The following is a 15,512-nucleotide window of genomic DNA, read 5'->3' on the forward strand; positions in this document are numbered from 1 at the left end:
AGATTTCCTGGCAAAGGATGCCACACTTATTAGAGTCTATTATAGTGCAATTCAGAGGAAATCAAGAAGCAAAGCAAGATCAGCAAAGGTATCCTCCTCCTGCAAGACAATATTCCAGTTCACAATGTGCATGCATGTGGCTATAAAATACATCCCGATCACCAACTCTCTTGATCTTGAACTCACTGATTTTCACCTCTCCCTAGCATGAAGTTATTTTTGAAAGGAAAACATTTCTCAGTTTGGATTTCTGAAGCCAGGTTATGGTTGGAAGACAAACCTGGGGTGTTCTACAAAAACGTTCTCCATTAAACAATGGGAGCATAAAACTGGGATTTTTCTAAGTAAAAAAAAATTGCTAACTGTGCCAAGTTTTATGACTCTACTGCTATGAGAAGTGGGTCAGGTGCATTACTTATTGAATGCACCTTGTAAGTTTCTCTCATTTTATGGGAAGCTTTTTAAAATATGTAGCAGCATCTGCATACTGTCGTTAAAAAACAATTCTACATAATAATCCTACATTTATTTGATTGATGTGTTTGTATATATCTTTGTAAACTACATTTTATTAATCATGCCACAATCTCCACAAGAATAAACTGTTTATGATTTACATTTGACATCAAAAATAGAATCATTTTTTCTCAAATATAATGTGTAAGGAATCATCGTTTTATCTGATTAGTGTTTCTTTAACGTGTGTTTGCATGTGTTTTTGTAAACTGGATTTCATGGAAAATGAAGAACCACAATCTTCGCATGAATAAGGCGTTTCTCTCGTGTGCATTTTCATGTGCTTTTTTAAATGATCGTTTCGTGAAAATGACGAACCACACATTTCACAAGTGTAAGGTTTCTCTCCGCTATGCGTTTGCATATGTCTTTTAAGCAGGTAATTATTCAGGAATTTTGACTCGCATATTTGACATGAAAAAGGTTTCTCTCCAGTGTGTATTTTCAAATGTGTCTTCAAATGATGATTCCACGTGAACGACGACCCACAGGTCTCACAAGTGTATGGACGTTCTCCGCTATGCGTCCGCATGTGCCTCGTTAGAAGATAATTGTTTGAAAATATTGAGCCGCACTCTTCACACGGATAGCGTTTCTCTACTGCGTGTATTTTCATGTGTTTTCGTAAGTGAGACTTTTGATGAAACGATGCATCACATGAACCACATGCATAGGGTGTTTCTTCATTGTGTGTTTGCATGTGTGCTTTTAGTGTAGAATGGTGTTCAAATTTTAACTCGCAAACTTTACAAGAATAAGGTTTTGCTCCATTGTGTAAACGCATATGAATATTTAAGTTGGGTTTCGTTCTGAACGTTGAAGCACAAACTTCGCAGCAGAATGTTTCTTCTCCAGTGTGTGTTTTTGCATGCACCTTTAATGCATGATTCGATGCAAATGAAGAACCGCATACATCACATGCATAAGGCTTTTCTCCGGGGTGCGATTGGATATGCAGTTTTAGATGCGACCGTTTTGTAAACGCCAACCCACACAGATCACAAGGGAATGGTTTCTCCCCAGTATGGATGTGCATGTGCACATTTAGATCCGATTTTGTTGTGAATGATGCGCCACACACTCCACATGAAAATGGCTTCTCGCCAGAGTGTCTCTGCATGTGCACTCGCAAATGTGACCGCTGCGTAAATAACTTGTCACAAGTGTTGCAAGAATAAGGTTTCTCTCCAGTGTGACTGCGCTGGTGCACTTTTAGATGTGAAGTCTGTGTGAACGATTTGGCGCACTTCTCACAGGAATAAAGTTTCTCACCCGTGTGTCTCTGCACATGTCGCTTCAACGTATCAATCCGTGAAAATCTTGCACTGCATAATTCACAAGAATAAGTTTTTTCTTCAGCTTGTGTTTGCATTGTTATTTGTAAGTGAAAATATTAACACACACTTAAAAATGACCAAATTTTGTTATCAAGTACATAAGCATAAGGTTATTTCAAGTGTATCCACTGTTTTCATTTCCTGTGAATGAATAAAGAAACGTATATTAATAATAAAACAGATATTTATGAAATAATTTATAAATTAATAAAATAGATGTATATGTTTATAAAACGTTTTATTTCAGAATTTAAGAGGTGTATTACTTCAAGTATTATTCTGATCTTGGTTGTCATATTTACAATATTTCAACCAATGTGACCCTCGACTCTTGTCAGGTGCCTCGTTTTGGATTTGGGATTCAAAACCTATACAGAACTACTTTGCACTGCATAATTAGCAAAAATATATTTTCTCTTCAATTAGTGCTTTGTAAGTGATAATAATTATTAAGACACACTTAAAGGAACAAGTTTTTCTATCAAGTATGTGTGTACAAGGTTATTTCAAGTACATCCACTGTTTTCATTCCCTGTGAATGAATAAGGAAGTGCACATTAATAATAATAAAACAGATATATATTTATGAAAAAATTAATAAAATATTAAGAATAAGAATTTAAGGAATATATTCGAGTATTATTCTCATCTTGGTTGTCATATTTACAATATTTCAACTGATTTGACCCTCACTCTTTTCAGGTGCATTATTTTTGATTTGAGAACCTTTTATTCAAAACTGAGAATCCTTATGTTGAATTTAGAAACCTATACAGAATTTTACTTTGCACTGCATAATTACCAAGAATATGTTTTCTCTTCTACTTGTGCTGGCATTGTTATTTAAAAGTGGAACCATGTACGCTTAAAAACAAATGATTTTTTTCTATCAAGTATGTATGTACAAGATTATTTAAAGTGTATCCACTGCTATCATTTCCTGTTAATGATTAAGGAAATGTGCATTAATAATAAAAAATGGATATACAGAGTGTCTCAAAAATATAATTATGTACTCACACTTCAAATGAGGATTTATTTAGGATCATAGAGGGAAATGGAATAGCTTTGAATACAGAAGACAAAATTAATTGGAAAATCATCTTCACAAATGTGTTATGTGATAGCCGGGCAATGCCGATTAAAAAATAATTATTCAGAATCGGGTTTATATATCCAATTATCTGTTTAATATCTAATTTTCTCTAGCTGACAGAATGACAAAAGTTGAATCATAGAAAATTATAGTTCAGCAAGTACTGCAGGTGCAGAAGGGTTAAAGGGTCAATGATGTGAAATATGTCAAACTAAATAACCCGGTCAGCTGCACAGCAGGGGTTTCAGTTTTGAGAAACTTAGTTAAATTTAGTTGAGTTGATTTCTAGACACAAAAGAGACAAGATGAGAGAATCAAGGCCTCCTCAAGAGGGGAGGGTGACAGTTTCCAGATGGAACCAGAGAACAGACCAAGCTGAAGTTAGCCATTCCCTCCAGCCTGCTGTGAAGAAACGCCTGTGGAGTGAATAAAATAAAACTATATATATAAAAATCTAACCATGGTCTTGAGTCTATCTCGCATGTATCTAGTTAACAGAATCAGCCCCCTCAAGATGATTGATGATGGACTCTTCCAAGAGGCAAGGAGCAGGCATGTTCGTCACATATGTGTATTATTCTATGTTCACACACACACATCCATAGATATTAACTAAACAATCTCAGAGACACTAAGAAACAGCAAGCTAACGATCATGGCCCGACAAATAGATAAAAGAAATACAGACATTTCTCTCATAAATAGATAAGAAATTATATAGGAACGTTAAAATAATCCCTCTCCTTATAAAGACAAACTCACTTCATTACAAATGTTAAAATTGATCATTATTGTCCAAACAACATTAAAGTGTGAGTACATTTTTTTTAGACATCCTGTATATTTATGAAAATATTAACAAAATAAATGCATATGCTTGCAAGACGTTTTATTTCAGAATGTAACAGATGTACTATTTGAAGTACTATTTACATATTGATTGTTATATTTACATATTGATTGTTATATTTACTATATTGATTGTTATATTTACTATATTGATTGTTATATTTACATATTGATTGTTATATTTACATATTGATTGTTATATTTACTATATTGATTGTTATATTTACTATATTGATTGTTATATTTACATATTGATTGTTATATTTACATATTGATTGTTATATTTACATATTGATTGTTATATTTACATATTGATTGTTATATTTACTATATTGATTGTTATATTTACATATTGATTGTTATATTTACTATATTGATTGTTATATTTACATATTGATTGTTATATTTACTATATTGATTGTTATATTTACATATTGATTGTTATATTTACTATATTGATTGTTATATTTACTATATTGATTGTTATATTTACATATTGATTGTTATATTTACATATTGATTGTTATATTTACTATATTTCAACCAATGCGATCGCTGACCTTTTTCAGGGGTTTCATTTTTTAATTTGGGCACCTTTTAGTCAAAATTGGGAATCTTTATGTTGAAAATAGAAACTTATACATAAGTTTACTTTATTTAATGCAAGGGTGTAAAAAAATGATTATATTTCGTTAGTGTTTGAACTAATATCAAAATACAATCAAAGAATTGCATCAGCAAGTTAATATTCGTATAAATTATCATTTTTGATTACATAATGAAACCAATATCAAACATGGATTTTATTTAGAATGGTGAATTTCTTTCTGACTTCCTTTACCAATAAAACCATAAAACGCTTTGGATAATCACAGATTTCAAGATTGTTCTACTAAAGTAGTCATATTTTAAAAAGAAAAATATTTTAAGTTCTCAAATAATACCAGTTTGTTTGGAAATAAATAACCATTCACGTTTATTAATAAATAATAATCTACATGATATATTTGAAGAGGTTTTAATCAAATTAATAAACATGTAAATGCTATGAAACGGATATATTTCTTAAGATTCTTTTAAAAGTTTCTTACCACTCATCTATGTGGAATTGCGTCATGAAATTCGGAATCTCATCAGGATAAGCATAACTTTCAATCTTTTTCAAGATGACAAAAAACTGGGCCTATTTTTTTGTCATCTTAAAAGTAAGATATAAACATGATGAGTATTGAGCATTTAAAAATATATTTTTGTACTCCAACTAGTAAATAAATGAACTTTTTTACTCTTTTTCTTCATTAAAATTATGATTCTATGTTGTTTGCTCTTTATGTAGTGTCAATTTTTAATTACTTTAATTTAGTAAAAGTCACGAAGTTTGACTGTTTTCATAATTCTATTATCATCATCAATTGCTGCTGCTTATAACACTAGCAATAATTTGTTTACATACTTAAAAATAAAAACTATTTTTGACTTGAAATTTTAGTTGATGCGGCTTATAGTTGAATCACAAAGTAATGATCCTTGGAGAAATACTGGTTTTGAAAAATACTCCATTTTCAAACTTTAATTCTAGTTAGAAATGACTTTCTTGCAGCCAATTTAAAAACAAATAAGAGTCTACTTTTAATCTACAATTACATGTGAACACCCTAAACATCTTGGCATAAGTGGGGGATAATTTTTGTACATACATTTGATTTAAAATAATCTCATTACCTAGTCATTCTTGCCTTTTAGAACAGTTAGCCTTCTAAATTCTTTTGATATTTTTTCAAGCAGAAAAATGTGTATTAAAAAATAATTATCCGACCACAAACTGTAGGTCTGAGTGACAAGCCCACCTTCTTAAAGGGTGCCAGCATTGTTTTTTCTATGAAATGAACTGGATTCGAACTTGGTACACCCATGTTTTCAGTCCATGTCATTAACCACTTAGCCACCACCATCCTTCTACTGTTGCTGGTTCTAAAAATGCTATTATTGTTTAGTGTTGCTAAGGGAAGGTTCAAGAAGCTGCTGCTAATCCTTACATCGATGCATATTTCTTTTAGGACAGAGGTTTATTCAGATGGTGTTTACTCTGTCATCTTGCATGCCAGTTAAATATGGACCCCAAATGCTTCTGATTTGAAAGTGCTTCTTTATAATAACCATGCCATGATCAGAAATATGTATGCATGTATGTATGTATGGCCACGAACTAGAGGAAAAAACGTGTTTTATCAAAAGCTCTGTATTGGTGGAATTCTGAGTGACTTACATGCTCAACATCTCAGGTAGTTTGGCCATGTGCAACACACAACTTCCTGCATTAATTCCAACTCCATAAAAGGCATAGATAGTGCAGGAAGATAGTGCATACAAAGTGATTTAATTGCATGCAACACAGCTGATATATACTCTTGGGATTTGACCATAAGGTGAGCAAATGTGAGCTGTTGCCCATGTTGGAGTTCACAACATCTTAAACACTTTGGCTTTACTTTCAGCAGCCTCATAAATCTCACTATTATTTTATCCTTTTGTCCTCGCATTCCATGATGTTTCTGACAAAATTGCTGTTTGCTAGGTTGAATTTATCCATCTAACATTTATTATTGGCTAGTTCTTGACTTATATCAAGTGACTTCATGCATTGTCTGGAGCAATTTCCATAAAAAAGGAGGAAGAAAAACTGGATGATGATGATGATTTTATAATATAAGTTTAAATTTAAGAAATAACAGCAACTTACATTATGTACGGAGAAACTAATTTTTATATAAATTTAGTTTTAATTTGAGAAATAGAAGTAAAATTAATACTTATTTAGTAAATTCCTACATTTATAAGAGACTAATATTGTATAGAAGAAGAATAGGATTAAAGTTAATACTTAACTTTTTTATAGAAAACTTTTTTATTTAAAAACGGAGCAAAGAATTATTTAAAATATTTCGTAAATTCCTACGTTTCATCAAATCATTTTTCAGTTTACAAAATATAAGGAACTAATTTATAATTTCAGAAATAAGAGGAAACTTATATTTTGAGTTTTTTTTATAGAAACATAATTTTGATTTCAAAATTAATATTGAATTCTTTTAGGGAAGTAATTTTAAATTAATTAAAAAGGAGCAAAAATTAATATTTAAAATATTTAGTAAATTTATAGACTTATAGAAAAATAATTTTTCACAAACGGAATAGTAGAAAATGAATATAAATTTAATGTAAAAAAATCGCTTCCTTCTCGGCCAGGTTGTGTAGGAAACTTGATAACCATGTTTTTATTCTGTTAAAAAATACAGAGGATATCATACCGGTTATGTACTATACTATCAGACCAAGAGATGATGATTTTTAGTTAAATTTATATAGTTAACTTCGACTCAAATGTCTAAAATATAGGTGAAAACATGAAATGAGCTTGATTAAAATCATATTCGAATTTGAAGTGAAGAATTAATGTTTGTAGATTATTGAGATGTGAATTGATAATGTGGATTATTTGGATTAATCTGATTACTGTTCTCATTTTTAATGTTATTTTACTACTAATTATTACTTACCTTATTACTACTAATTATCTTATTACATATATATGTAACTATATTTTAAAAACAATATATATATATATATATATATATATATATATATATATACATACTAGGAGTCCACACCTTAACATTTGACCTTGAAAAATCCATAGATCGGAGACCATGATCATATCAGATTTGATCATGATCAGTCCAGTGGGGTGGACTGTAGGAGTAATATATATATATATATATATATATATATATATATATATATATATATATATATATATATATATATATACTATGATATTGACATTTGACCTTTACTTTGGAAAATGATGTACACCATCCCTAGGTGGGAGACTATCATCATGCCAGGTTTGGTCATAATCGGTCCAGTGCTGTAGGAGAGTATATATACATAGGTTATGACTTTCACCTTGAAAATGGTGTACACCATCCTTAGGTGGGGAACCATCATCATACCAGGTTTAGTCATGATCGGTCCAGTGGTGTGGACTAAAGGAGAGTATATATACATAGGTTATGACCATAACCTTTGATGTAACCTTGAAAAATGGTGTGCCCTATCCCTAGGTGGGGGGGGGGCATCATCATGCCAGGTTTGGTCATGATCGGTCCAGTGGTGTGGGCTGTAGAAGAGTTGTACACACAGACACACACATGCCCACGTAAACGCTACTTCTTATATATATATATATATATATATATATATGTGTGTGTGTGCGTGTGAGTGTGTGTGTGTGTTATGGAACAATTCCAATATTTTCCTGATTCTGATACAATTACTGATTTTCCACTAAATTCTGATATAATTATCAAGTCTAATTCCTCATAAATCTCTAAATATTTAACTATGAAGTTACTATTTTTCCCGATTACTGTAACATAAACATAAAAATACACTGGGGCGGAGGGGGGAATCTATAGATTTTAGCGTTACAGGTAGTTTAAAATCAATAAATGTTTATCATTACTACCAGCCATGAAAGGTTTTGCTTCAAACAAAATCAAATAAAAAAGATAATTAAAAGAATCGTTTTGGCATCGGAAAACACGCACCAATTTTTCTGATTCTGAAACCTCAAAAAGTCTCGATTTTTCCGATTCCTGCTTCCAGTTCTAATTAATCGTCCCAACATGACATTATTTATAATTATAAATAATAAATTCGCAATTAAAATAAATAAATAAATATGCATATATAAATGGTAACCTATAGTGATAAATATCAGAATTATGTAGCTAAAACAAAGATAGGTTTAATGCTTCCAAAATGCATATAAGAATTGTCTGCAAAGACTTGTGGTGCAGTGGATAAAATCCTTGATAAAATTCAGTTTTTAGTAACACTTTTCTGGAAGTTAAAGCTTCAATCCTCAGTGTGGGTGACACTCAAAAATATAATTGCAAATGATTCAAACTTCCTCACAGTAATGGATGATGGAATGAGAGCATGTTACACTTCCACTTCAAATTCTGTGCAGATTTCCGAATTAGACAAGACACATTTGAGGAGAAAAATATAAGTAGTCTGAATAATCCAAATAATGGTTCGTTGTTTTTTGTTTTACGATATTACAATATTAACCATATGTATCGCTTGAAAAAACAACAATAACAATAACAATATATATATATATATATATATATATATATATATATATATATATATATATACGTGTTTATATGCAGATATACATACACATGCATCTATATATACGCATATACATACACATGCATACATACATGTGCATGTATAAATAATTGAATTCATTCAAAAACTATTGCAAGCAAAAACAAAATAAATAACCTGTGTCTATCTATCTATTAATCTATCTATCTATTAATCTATCTATCTATATATTAATCTATCTATCTATCTATCTATATATTAATCTATCTATCTATCTATCTATATATTAATCTATCTATCTATCTATCTATCTATCTATCTATCTATCTATCTATCTATCTATTAATCTATCTATCTATCTATCTATCTATCTATCTATCTATCTATCTACTGTGTGTGTTTGCATGTAATGGCTCCCAAAATGTAGAATTTCATTTTGCTTTTGAGGTGAACTAGCATACAATGCAGGAATACAATAATATCAACACACTCACACCTAGCGGTATCAGAATTTTTGTAGGAATTTTTGACACCCCTAACACAAAACTGCGAATACAATATAAAAATCTCGGAATTTCTCTGTTAAAAGTGAGTTATTTATTTTCTTTATGGATTATACTTCCAAAATAAACTATTACAGTTGTTTTAAAAGTAATAGAAATATTTTTTTTTTTTAAAACAGTAATGAATTTTCCGAACTCAATATTTTTCAATTTTTAAACTCAATATTTTTCAATTTTTAAATTTTAAAAATCTATCAAAATTTTTCTATTAATTCTATTTTTACGATATTTTCAGGGTAAATGTGAAATTTTATGTTCTTTCCAATAAATCGAATATAATATTTTAGACAAACGTTTTTTTTTTTTAAATTCACGAACCCCCCCATCCCAATTTTTAAATGTCTATTAAAAAGTAAATACTTAATGTAGTAACCCGATGAGTACATAATTATTTACTCACAAATTGAAGAGAAAAGGTCAATACATAATATATTCAAATTTTAAAAAAAAACATAGTGTTCTTTTAGAATTTTACCTGTAAAGTTTGAAGTTTAAAACCTTTTTTTTTAAACCACGTTATTTGTTTTTTCTTTTTTTTTTAATGGAACCTTGGTCCTTGTTCCTTTAATTGAAAAAAAAACTAGGGCTTGAATTACATTTTTCGAGGAGTTATAAGCTTGGAAAGACAGGGGGTCGAATAATTCACGCCTCCCATTTTGTAAATGTCTAATAATAATTAATTTAGAACCCGATGAGTACATAATTATTTACTCACAAATTGAAGAGAAAAGGTCAATACATAATATATTCAAATTTAAAACAAAAAAAAACATAGTGTTCTTATAGAATTTTACCTGTAAAGTCCGAAGTTTAAAACCTTTTTTTAAAAAAAACACGTTTTTTTTGTTTTGTTTTTAATGAAATCTTGGTCCTTGCTCCTTTAATTGAAAAAAAAATTAGGGCTTGAATTGCATTTTTCGAGGAGTTATAAGCTTGGAAAGATGGGGTGGAATTATTCACTATTTTTCACGAAATTTCTGCATACACACATATACATAAATGAGGTATGATTACACAATTTTATCGGAATAAAGATTTTACATAAAAAGAAGGCATTTGTACAGTTTAATCAAGACATTAAAAACCGAAAATATTGAAAAAAGGTTATATTGTTCATATCCGTTTTGGACTGACGATCTCTGAAAAAAATTTCATTTAATTTGATCGAGTAGTTTTTTTTTTTTTTTTTTACAGCGGAAAAAAAACACGTTTTTATGACAGCGCGTTGAAGATCGAAATCTTTAAATTTTTTGAAGATGCAACGGGAAGATAACTCCAGTTAAAGCGCCGTCACTCCTTCCCCATCTTTAATACTAGTTTTTCTTCCTAAAAATCGAACCTTTTGCTCAGTATCATAACAAATTGTTTTTTTAGCTGTAAAAAAAAAATACTTGATAAAATTAAGTAAAAAAATGTTTTTTGGAAAACTTCATTGCATAACGGATACGTACAATTTAACCTTTTTTCGATATTTTCATTTTTTGATGTCTTGATTAAACTGCACAAGTACTACAAATCAAATTGCTGACTAAACATGTAATTTAAATTAAAATAACATCATTTTGACTCAAATCTGTGCGTGTGTGTGTGTGTGTGTGTGTACACTAAACCAAGTGTGTGTACATTACGCAAAATCTAGGGAAAGAATAAAGCTAAATCTGCCTTCCTTTTTTCATGCGTTAACTTGGAAACTGCTTTTAAAAGTGGAATAATCTACGACGTTCATTCAAAAAGAACAGTTGCAAAATGTTACAATTAATATAATCCGTTTATTTGTCTTGTTTTGCAGCGTCCATTGGCAAAACAATTTTGTTAATGATTTGACTTACCTTTTTTAATCAAATTTCTTTCGTTTTATCTGTTTTCTTTGAAAGGTAAAATGATAAGACGTTAATTAAGTTAAATGATTGCACACTTATTTTATTATTCTACATTCGAAAAACTGCCTTGCTTGAAAAAAAAAACAACAAAAAAGGGGGGGCAAGCTAAAAACAACAAGGGAGATAATCGATTCTGGTGTAAAGCACCATCACATATTTTGAGCTTATTTACAATTATACTTAATTTTAAGAAAATACGGTGCTTGTTAAGATATAGTCGACAAATCAATTTTTTAAATATATCATTTTAAACTAAAACAATAATAGTAATATATCCAAAACTTACGAAAATTCATCGGGTAGTAGTTGTTTAAAAAAAAGAAGTCTCGCTATAGACAACAAATAACAAGTAATCTAAAATATTCGTTTCGGAGTTATGTCCCTTTTGTTTAGCCTTCGTACTTTAAAACGTCTAAGAAAAATGCGATTTTACCCAATTTTCTATAAAAGTTACTTTTAACTAGAAATAAATTTCTATTCGATGATTTTTGTGTAATTTCTGGATATATATTTTCGGCATGACAATTAAGTACGTAATTGCTTTTGCTTAAAACGACATAAAAAAAAATCGATCTGTCGACTGTATCTTAATAAGCACAAAAAAGTAAGTAACAGACAAATTGTCCCAAAACGAAAATGTCATATTCCAAAAACCACATCAAGTAGTTTTTTTTTTGTTTGTTTTTTTAATAAGAAAATCAAATTTATGATTAACAAGGAGACGCCATATTTTTTTAGAATGTGTTAAATTCGACTACAGAGATTTAGGGACCGTGCAACTTTATTATTATTTTACCATTAATTGCTAAACATTACATTTTCTTTGTTAAAAAAATACTTGATCAATTTACGTAATTTTGGGAAATATGACAACTTTGTTCGGTGACGACATCAGAAATATTTATGTGTATTTTTTTAAGTGTACATCTAAATAAGCACCAAATATTTAACTGGTTTTAAATGAAATAAGCAAGGAGTTTAAAAGAAAGGAAACTCTTAATATCCCTATAAGGCCACTATTCGCCCATGTATGGAGTATTGTCAGATTTGGGCTGGTGCAGACTGCAGCTAGCTCTGCTACTAGTCACTACTCCACTCACTCGCTCCTAGACAAGGTTCAAAAGAGAGTTGCCAGCCTGATAGGTCCTGAACTGTCCTCTAAGCTTCAGCCTTCGTTTAATTAAAGTACTGTAGGTATCTCCACGGTGGTGAGTAAAACGTCAGCATTGTACACGTTAACAGTAACGTCATCAATCCTTGTGTTTGTATCAATTTCAATGGATGAACATTCGCATTATAATGGTTCGTGGAAGTAACGTTTTTTTTTGTTTTTTTGTTTTTTTTATCATAGATAAAAAAATAATATAAGATTTAACCTTTGTAAAACAAATATATTTTTATTAACGAACTACACAGACGAGAGATAATAAAATAAAATATTTTTTTTATGTCTTCTGTTGACACTTATGCCTCAAAAGATAATATTGCTTACAGGCCTCCGTACATTTTTTAAAACAGGCGCAAAAATACAGATCACTCTTATAAAATCTAAACACATTTTTTTAAGACGATTTTGGATTTACAATTTTTATTATCTCAAGAATCATTTATTCTATTATATGAATATATTTTATTATTACTGGGAACCTGTTATAAAAAAAGTCTTTGTTTGAACTTTATATCACGTAATATTTGAATTTAATATCATTTAAAGCTTTTTGAAAAATATTTATTTTTAGAATTGTTTCTTTTTTGTTGTTGCGATTCAAATAATTATATTGTCAAAAAAAAAAAAAAAGATTATCAAGAAAAAGCGTTGTTTCCTTTTCTTTGTTTTTTTTTGTTTTGTTTTTTTTACATAATATTGATTTTATGTCCAATTTTATTTACAACTTTAAGGTAAGTGAAATAAATAACGGGATTTTATACTATGAGAAAAATGAGTTAAACTCACTTGACTTAAGGAGGTTGGTGATCGGAGGAGGGTTGGGTTCGTTTTGGGCTAAGCAAAACGGATGACGTTTGACTCTTGCTTATATCTACTGCTGCTGCTCGAAGTGCTTGCATATGAATGACTGTTACTAGCTATTTAAAGGATTGCTTCTATTGGGGCAGGGTGTGCTTAGATGACGGATACTTTCAGTGAACGTTATTTATTACCGATAATAAGAGTACAGACACAGAGGTTGGTCTCCAAGACTCGTGCACCTTGACTCCTGATTAGAGCTGGGGGTCACGATCTTGCAAAATTCCACAACCGTTGTCCCCGGCCCAACTCTGATCTATCTACTTTCTTTTGGTGTCGGAGAATTTTCGACATTTTGCAAAATTTTGCCTATTATTACGTGCGTTACCCCTCTGTTTTTTTTTTTGTTTTTGTTTTTTTTTCTCTTGGTGGACGTCTTATGGAATCAGATCTCTCTCCTGAAGACCAAGATTTTCGACAGACTAAGTAGGTGTCGTGGAGAAGAGGTTACTGCTCAGTTGTTCACTATATTACAGGCCCAAATTTGAGAGTATATGATGGAGATCGAAGTACGTGTAACCAAATTACAGCTTCGGAATTGAAGCAGAACAGATAGAAGAAGAGTGGTTGTCTGAGCAGATGATTTTCCACAAGGAAATGGAAGACATTGCTGCTGTTCTGATTCCGATGGATTTTTCCCAAGATCGGACTTTCTCTTCGGGTGCTACTGATTTCCCGTCTGGAAGCCATGTGTCCTCCTCCTTTATAGTGAAACCCCCGCAGATCCAAATCGTGGGATCAATGTTCAGTGATCTAGAGATGAAAAAGGACTGCATGGGATTTTGTAACTTCCTGTCGCGCTTTGAGAATCGTGTGGCAGGTATGGCGACAGATGCTGAAAGATTGAATTTTCTCAAATGTTCCCTGTCCAGCAAACCCTTGTTATTGATTAACCATTTGATTGTAACCAATAGTAATTATCAGATTGCTCTCGACATCCTCAAAAGGGAGTACTTGGATATCGATGAAATTATTGATAATATTTTCCAGGATATCATAGACTATATTCCCAAATGAGAAAGGCCGTACTTCGACTGTAGATATTTTTTTATCAAAAACTGGATCGCTACTAGATGAACTGGGTAGATCCTTCACTTGTGATTTTTCTAATGACCTCTCTGCTGTGGCACGACTTTTGGCAAAACTAATCTTCTCGAAATTTCCCTGAGAATTGAAGGGAGAAGTGGTTCAGATGTCTGGGAAAAGGATACCTCCATTGTCTTCTGTATTAAGGGATACTTGTGAGGCCATTAAGTGATTACTCATCAAGGGATGCGAAGGGCTCTGGCCTCCTGTTGATATCGATCATGGTTCATCCAGGAACTTCTCTCCAAAATCTAGAACCACTTATATTCAGAAGGGCGCTTCTTATCAGGTGGTTTCGGACTTGGGAGCCTCTTGCAACCTTCCACCTATAATATGTGTAACATTTAGTAAAAACGGCAAGACTGTTTCAGCTAATTCCTTGTTGGATACCAAAAGTGGACGCACCTATTTATCTGGAGAAGCTTTAAAACCCTTGGAATGTTTGGATTCTTTCAGCCTTGACTGTGATCTGAAGCTGTCTACCCTGCTGGGGGAATATGAGAAGTGCTTCCGAGAGGTAGTTCTGCATGTTGATATAGGCACTGGCCAAGCACAACCTTTCCCAGTATTAGTGGATGAAGCGTTGGATTTATCTGTTCAAGTACACCAGTTGAATTCTCTGCTGGACGAATTTCGGGAGGCCAACTACTCCCTTGCTGGAAGATTTGACCAGGTTCCGGTAATGTGTCCATTCAGGGCATAGTTGGGCTCAATCTTATTAGATGCTTAGGCTCCTTGCAGTTGGCGCTCTGTTTGCAGGGGTGGGCATTTCAGATCTCTGCAGGGATGGTTTCCTTTGGTGAAGTAGAGTCTTTCTGCTCTCCTGACCAGTCATTGCCTGTTTAGGATGCTTGTCTCCCCTTCCTTTCTGTTTTGTGTAATACTGCACAGGTTCAATCTTTACAGTTTTGTTTTGTTTTAGAGAAAGAAGCAACATACTTGGATCCGCTTACCAACTTCTTTCCTGATAGCCAA

The 15,512-nt window shown here is 31.5% G+C and overlaps 1 protein-coding gene across 2 annotated transcripts; it reads right to left on the minus strand.

Moving 5' to 3' along the window:
• Positions 1 to 507: 507 nt before the first annotated feature.
• LOC145242327 (uncharacterized) lies at positions 508 to 12,645 on the minus strand. Of its 2 annotated transcripts, none has more exons than XM_080105338.1 (2): positions 11,712 to 12,645; positions 508 to 1,994 (listed from the first exon to the last, which is right to left on the minus strand). In XM_080105338.1, the coding sequence occupies exon 2, from the start codon at positions 1,886 to 1,888 to the stop codon at positions 677 to 679; it is 1,212 nt and encodes a 403-aa protein (XP_079961464.1). In that variant the 5' UTR covers positions 1,889 to 1,994; positions 11,712 to 12,645; the 3' UTR covers positions 508 to 676. The 2 variants fall into 2 exon arrangements, with proteins under 2 accessions (XP_079961464.1, XP_079961463.1); XM_080105337.1 differs by having other exon boundaries at positions 11,375 to 12,645.
• Between the last annotated feature and the right edge of the window lie 2,867 nt (positions 12,646 to 15,512).

This window comes from Euprymna scolopes, chromosome 21 (genome assembly GCF_053919585.1).
Source record: "Euprymna scolopes isolate OS-2025 chromosome 21, ASM5391958v1, whole genome shotgun sequence".
Classification (NCBI taxonomy): domain Eukaryota; kingdom Metazoa; phylum Mollusca; class Cephalopoda; order Sepiida; family Sepiolidae; genus Euprymna; species Euprymna scolopes.

What these genes read in the sequence shown, in the direction of transcription:
- LOC145242327 (XM_080105338.1), bottom strand. Translation starts at nt 1,888, where the DNA reads ATGCAAACACAAGCTGAAGAAAAAACTTATTCTTGTGAATTATGCAGT.